At 42.8% G+C, this 7,490-nt stretch overlaps 1 protein-coding gene across 1 annotated transcript; it reads right to left on the minus strand.

Annotated features, from left to right (window-relative positions):
- Positions 1-474: 474 nt before the first annotated feature.
- On the minus strand, positions 475-4,698 carry TM35_000123230 (putative structural maintenance of chromosome protein 4; the record flags this gene model as incomplete). Its single annotated transcript, XM_029025298.1, has 1 exon — positions 475-4,698. One exon carries the CDS (start codon positions 4,696-4,698, stop codon positions 475-477), a length of 4,224 nt encoding a protein of 1,407 aa, XP_028883614.1.
- Positions 4,699-7,490: the final 2,792 nt, after the last annotated feature.

The raw sequence follows: 7,490 nt of genomic DNA on the forward strand, positions 1-7,490 counted from the left end.
AAAATGTTCTTATTGGTTATGTTTTTTTTTTTTTCTTTTCTTATCCCTTCCATGATTCTTTTTCTTTTTCTTCTCTGTATGTGTATGTGCTTACTGATCTTTTAATCTTTTTGGCATTCTTGTAATCACACCGGAGTAGAAAAAAAAAAAAAGAGGACAGTAATGAAGCCTTGAAATCAGTATCCATTAGCGTATTTAGCACGAAATACACATACACACAAAAGAAGAAAAAAAAGGAATAAAGAACTGAAGGGTTTTTTTCTTTTTTTGTTTACCTCTTACTCTATATATCTATAAATAGTAAGGAAGGAATTCTCTAACTAAAGAAAATACACAGAGTAAAATTGCAAACCAATACACACAAAAGAAAAAAAAAAGAGAAACTAAATACGTTTCTCATATATATAAACAAAGAAAAAAGAAACCACCCCCTTGTGTTCTATGAAAAAAACTGGAGACTCTACAACTAGGTATTTACTCAAGGCGCTCTCTCTTAACCCTTGCCGTTCTCGATCCTGCAACGGATTTCTTACCACCTTTGTTTTTGTTCCCACTGTCTGTATTATTATTATTATTATTATTATTATTATTATTATTATTATTATTATTTCTGTTATGTACACTCACTTCACGTGGTGTATGATATACCTCTTCTCCTTCTCCCTCTTCTTCTTCTCTATCCTCTGTAACACCATCAACACCATTGCTACTACTTCCATTACTATTGCGAACGTTACCATTCCCAGCGTCTTCTTGTGATGATCGTCCACGTTTCAGTTTCAGCAATGCGGCTTCTACAACACGTTGGAATCCTTTTGGCCTTAAAACCAGTGTACGGGTTACATCCATTACTTTACAAACACCGACCAACTGATGCGCCATTTCAAACATATTATTTCGTAATGAAATAATAATAAATTGTGCCCCACTTGTCTGACGAAGAAGGTAATTCGCCACAATAGAGACATTTCGAAAGTCTAGAGCAGCATCAATTTCATCCATAACGTAAATAGGTGTTGGTTTAATATCATGTAAAGCAAAGATAAGGGCTAGACTTGAAAGGGTTTTCTCTCCACCAGATAAGTTTGAAATTTGTTTCCATGATTTCTTTGGAGGACGAACAACAAAGTGAATTCCTTCAAAGGGATCATTCGCATCAGCAAGTTCCAAATCCGCATCACCACCATGAGTGAGCATTTGATATACTTCTCGAAGTCGCTGCTGTACTCGTACAAAACAAGACATAAATCGATCACGTCGTTCTTCCTTTAGTTCTAATAATTGACGTTCCGCTACATCGGCAGCCTCCTTGCAATTAAGATAATGGGCTCGACCTTTACGGTGTGCTGCATCCCGTTCACGCCATAAAGCCACAGCTCGAAAATCAATTTCACTATGTAATCGTCGTGTCTCTTCACTTAATGCCTTCGCAAGATGTACAGATCGTTCATAGTCACAACGTGCCAATTCTTCTGGTGAAAGACGGAATGACATGCTGCGTATATCAATTTTTGATTGTAACTCTTTACTTGGTCTTTCTCTTGACCCTGGAGACTCTTCATTCTCATCATTACCTTCCTTTTTAGTACCATTCTTTCTAACGGAATTTCCACCTTCTTCCTCTTCCTCTTCTTCTTCCTCTTCTTCTTCTTCCTTCTCCTCCTTTCCTCCCTCTTCTTCTTCTTGTTCTTGTTGTGCATCTCTATTCTCTGGTGAATTTAACTCTAATGTTTCAATACCATATAATTCAACATTTTCTTTTATTTTTTCTTCACATCCATCAATTTTCTGTTCAAACTTGGCTAACTCTTGTAGAGCATCTGCCATCTTTGCTGATTCGACCTGTCGGAATCGCTCTTCATCATCTAGAAGTTTCTGTGCTTCAACTAACGCTTTATGGGCAACAGGAACAGCTGCCTTTGCTGCTTCAACATCAGATTGTGCCTTGGCAAACTTTGCCTCTGCGCCATTATATAAACGCATACATTCTTCCGCCACAGCGATAGCAGTAGCTAGTGCCCCTGCCGCTTCTCGAGCTGCCTCTTTATTAATTTGTTGTAATTCTTCTTCATGTTCAGTAATATCACGCTGTTTACGTTGCTGAGTAGCTCGAAGTCTTTGGGATAATCGACGACACTCACGAAGGGCATTTTCCTCCGCCTCCAAACGTTGTTGTTGTGTCTTAAGTTCTGTGCAAAGTGACTTATAACCTGGACCACCAACGGCATCAATTTCTTGTTCTAATCGTTCTACATCACTACGGTGTTGAATACGTGCCTTCTGTGCCGCATTTAACCGCTTCTCTGCATCCTCCACATCTTCTATGAGTGCTTCCCGTCTACTCTGACTTCCTGCAGCATTCTCCTCCAATTCCCTCTCGAGGGCGGTACGTCTCTGGGCATCCGATTCCATGGTGGCCCGCAGTGTGCGCTGCTCCAACCGCAGTTTTGCCAGTTGCTCCCCACTGAGATGCCGCTGCTTCTGCCGCAGTTGATGCAACTGCTGCTGCGCCACCCGCTCCTCCTCTGCGGCGGCGACGAGTTCGCCCTGCAGTCGCTGCAGCTCGGCGCGGGCGGCGGCCTTGTCCTGCGGCGGCCTCGCGGCCTTGAGCCTCGCCCCCCGCGGGGTCTGCCCGCCGCCGGTGATGGACCCGCCGGGCTCCACCAACTCCCCCCGCAGCGTCACCACCCGATGGCGGCCGCGGCCCCCAAACGCCACCGCCCGCGCCGTCGCGAGGTCGCCCACCACGAGAGTGTCCCGCACCGCCTGGTAGAAGGCCACACGGAAGCGGTCGTTTGTGGGGGTGATGAGATCAAACAACCGCGTCGCGGAGGGGCACGGCGGGGTGTACGCCGCCTCCATGCGGGGGCCCATCTCACGCTCAATCTCCTTCAGCACCATCATCGTCACACGGCCAATATTATTCGTGCGCAGGAGTTCAAGTGCCGCCGTCGCCGTCGCACGATCCTCCACCACATGGAAACCCCAAGCATTACTCGCCACACCAGCCGCAATATCATGGGTATCAGCAATTCGCCCAAGTTGACGAAGGGTACCATAATAACCTTTAAGTGAACGCTGAGAGAGTAAAAATTCCATGGCACGATCATCCGCTTCACCTTCACGGTATGTATTCTTAATTTCTTGAATCGCACTGTTAATACTATGTTTACGTTCTGCTGCTCCTGTAAGGGTGTCTTGTAAACGTTGTAATTCATCCTTATAACGATCTTTATCTGCATCACAAAGAAGTTCTTCAAGTTCTGTCGTACGAGCTTTATGACGTATAGAAGCACTATCAATTTTTTCAATTTGTTCACGAAGTTTCTCTCCTGTCATATCTAGTGATGTTAATCGGCTACGCGCAGTGTCAAGTTGCTCTGTCGCTTCTACTACAGCTCTTTCATATGGAGCAAAGGCAGCCTTTTTTTTTTCTAATTCTTGACGAAGTGGTTTAAAAATATTGGTAAGTTCTTCTGAAGTGGTATCATATTCCTTTTGTAATTTTTCCACACGTTGTGAAGCTTCCTCAAGATTTTGTTGATGAATAATAGCTTCACGATCTGCATCTTGTTGTTGAAGTTCAGCTTTTTGCATTTCATCTTTAGCTTTTTTAATTTGATCTTGTGCTCTTTTTCTTGCCTTTGCTTGTTCATCTGCACCAGATTTAATACGTTCCACTTCCGCATCTGCTGCTTCCTTTTTTGTTCGTACAGCATCTCGCTCTCTTGTAACCTCGGCAAGTTCCTTCTTACGCTTTAAAAGATCTTCATCTGTCTTGGATTTTTCCTGTAAACGCATTTCCACATCTTTTTTCATATTCCCAATACGTTCATCTATTTCAGAAATAATACGTCTCGGTTCAGCGAGTTTATCTTCTAAAGATAACATGCGCAACTGGCACATCACAATTAATGTCTTCTGTAAATGGTTATCCCGTGTTACGAAAGCAATAGCAGAATTCTTAGCGTCATCAAGAGCCTCACGTTCTGCCCGTAATTTACGTTCATGATCAAGTGCTTCAAGTCGAGAAAGTTGTGTTGCCTCTGCTACCTTTGTACACTCTGATATTCTCTCTGCAAAGTTATTTGTACCAATCAAATCATCCAGATACTCCAGTAGACCCTCTTCACCATCACGTTCTGCCTTTGGTTTCATAAGAGCAATTTGCTCCACTTCACCTTGTAAGATAAGAAAACGATTATGTTCAAGATCAACACCTTCTTTAATAAGGGTTTCTACCACTTCACGTTGGCTTTTCTTTAAACCACCAATAAAATATTGTGATGATCCACTCTTATATACCTCACGTTTTATAGATAACACACTACCCAATATCTCTTGTCGAAAATCTGGATCACTTTGTCCATTAGAAGGCTCCATTAAACGAACAAAATTTACCGTTACAGAGGCATAGGTCAAATTTGGATGTGCTGCAGAACTATGAATAAGTTCGGCAAGTTTCTCAAGACGAATCTTTTTCGCATTCTTACCAAATACAAAAAGCATCGCATCAATAACATTTGATTTACCTGAACCATTAGGACCGATTACGGCTGTAAAAGTTTTATGAAAGGGTCCAATACGATGCTTTCCAGCGTATGATTTAAAATTTTCAACATCAATGTCACGTATTACCAATCGTGTTTGACCTTCCACTCCCAATGAGGTTGCCGCATTCACAGTGACACCACTCATTCTACTTGGCTATTAAAGAAAAAGAAAAGATACAATGGATTAAGGGAAAGAATAAATATATATGTATATTAAAAACAGCATAAAAAAAGACAATCCAATAAAAAAAAAAAAAATTAACAGCAAACTTACACATTTTACGAAAAAAAAATATACAACTACTTCACTCAAGAAGTCTTCTGCGGCAGCAGGGGTTCACTACTTAATGAACCGGATACGGAACCGTACATGTGACACGTTTGCCTGTATGTATATGTGGATAGAGGGAAGGAAAGAAAGGAGTTATATAGTGTGAGGGGGAGAAGTGTGGCATGTCAGTCCCGTGCGTATGGTAGGTAGCTTGGTGCACGGAGGTCTAAGTCACGTTGTGGTCATACAAATGCCTCGATGGTTCACATCACATTGCCACTCACACAAACAGAGAAAAAGAAATAAATAAACAGATAATTAGAGGAGGAGGCATGGCTCACCGGCTATAAGGGCCGCATGTCTACTACAGGACAAACAACAACAACAACTAATAATAAAAATAGAAACAAAAGAAACAACAAGAACACAAAGAGCAGTGCAAACACAACATCTACACAGACACACACAGGAAAAGCAGCGCAGTACAGGAAGCAGAAAAGAGAATAAGGGAAAAGAAAACAAGAAGAAGTATTCCCCCATCAGGTGCAGAACAAACCACACCAATGTGACTGCACTCCACGGACACACAGACGTGTCTCTTACCACACCCCAATACAATTAAAATCCGTGTATATATAAAAACAAACATATATAAAGGAAAAAACAACAAATTATTTCACTCCATTTTTAGGAGCCTGTATCACCCAATAAGTACATTTAGTACAAACGAGTATGCAGTCAAATGCCCAACAATATAGTTACAGTGAGGGAAGGGGAGACAAACAAAACAAAAAACAAAAAGAAAAAAACTTACACAGTGAATTCAATTACAACAAAAAAAACAAGCACACACAAGAGAGAGGAAAGTATATATATACATATATATCAATAGCTCTGCAGATGGCTGCGCACACTCGCAGGTGCAGCACAAGAGTCCAGCATCACAGCAGCACACCACACGTGTGCACGGGAACAGCCAATGCTGCAGAAGGGAAACAAAAGTATATAAGCCAGGGGTGTCGCACAGAACCCCAGCAAAGAAGTATAATTAATAAACAAGCACACATGCCTATAAGGCTAATAGACCTCAATGAACCCCAGTCAAGCAATCATCAACGGTCAGTGCGTCCCTGCACTGCAATATCAATCAACCCACGGGCCATGCAGAGAAAGAAACACGCAAAGAATATAGAGGGATTCACCGTCGCCATGCACACATCCACCAGCAACTTCCATTAGAACACCGCAGTGCAGCCCAGCACACACATCGAAACAAGAAGCAGCAATAAGGGACTGTGCACCAATGCAGGACTGCTGCTGCTGTCACTTGACTGTGTATTATCCAAATGGTTTGGAGCTGAAGAAGAAGGAGAATTAGTTGTTTCCTCTTCTTGCGATGGCGAGGATCCAGAAGCAGATGAATCACTGGGCTTAGGAGTGTTGCTCTGAGAATTCTCATTTTCCTCTGGTGTTTCAACTGTGCTTTCATTTTTGTTCCCCTCAATCGTCGTGTCAACACCTCCTGGAGACGATTCATTCTCTGAAGTATTCTGCTGTGAATCTGTTGTTTCTTCTTCAGGGTTAATACCATGTTCCTTTAAGTACTCGTTGAATGCTTGAACTGCCAATCCCAGAGATTCTACGTTCTTCTCCGCCTCCTCCGCAGCGTCGAAGGCCCTTCCAACATTCCATTTCTCTACTGTAACGAAAGACAGAACGGCTTTACCGTCTTTTCTGCCGGCCTCAAATTTGTTCTCCACTTCCAAATATGTCTGGAGCAACGAATGAGGTAACGTTTCATGAGAACGCATAAATTCAGTAGCCTGGGAGATGATATCGTTAGCAAGTTTTTCCCTCTCAGTTAACGTCTCGTTAAATTCTTTGGCCGCCTTTCTTGTTTTGTTCACTGCTAACGGGGCATTAGATAGGACATCATTGGCTTTTTGTAGTGCAGTTTCAAACTTCTTCCGCTGCTCTTGATTTGTAAAAGTGTTAATCGGATTCATCTCCGCATTCGCTCCTTCGGTGAGGGTATCCAATTGCTCCTTGGCTCTTAATGCAAGTGTAGAATAAACATCACATTCATTAATTTCATCACCCAAAGCCAATGAAGAATCTTCTGCATCAATCATTAAACCTTTTAACACATTCCACATAAGCTCAAACTCTTCAACCTTCTGTTTAAAGTCATGCCCACTTACACTTGAGTCACTCTGCGCATATGCCACACAAGTACAGAAGTGCAGAAGTACCAACAGGTACACCACGCGGCGCAGTTGGATGAACATCGTTGTCATGATTATCACTGTGGGTTGCTTGGGTCTGTGGTAACAAGGAAGAAGAGGAAAAGGAGAAAAGAGACGCACATTTAACACACAAGGTAGAGGGCACCACACACACACACAGAGAGAGAGAGAGAGAGAGTACACATCACAACAGCAATCAAACACAACCCAATGGGGGAGCAACAGTAAACCACTCACACACTAGAGCCAGACGAGAGGCCAACACCGCAGTGGAGGGGTCCAGCAGCACAAAGCCCCCTTCCCACTCACAGTCCACACACAATGACACAGACAGCCGCACACGCACACTCCCACATGCTCATATCAGAGAGGCACTGCCGCATTCCCTAAAATGTACACGGAGCCACACACCTGCAGAGA

Source organism: Trypanosoma theileri, assembly GCF_002087225.1.
Source record: "Trypanosoma theileri isolate Edinburgh chromosome Unknown TM35_Tth_12_V1, whole genome shotgun sequence".
In the NCBI taxonomy this organism is placed as follows: domain Eukaryota; phylum Euglenozoa; class Kinetoplastea; order Trypanosomatida; family Trypanosomatidae; genus Trypanosoma; species Trypanosoma theileri.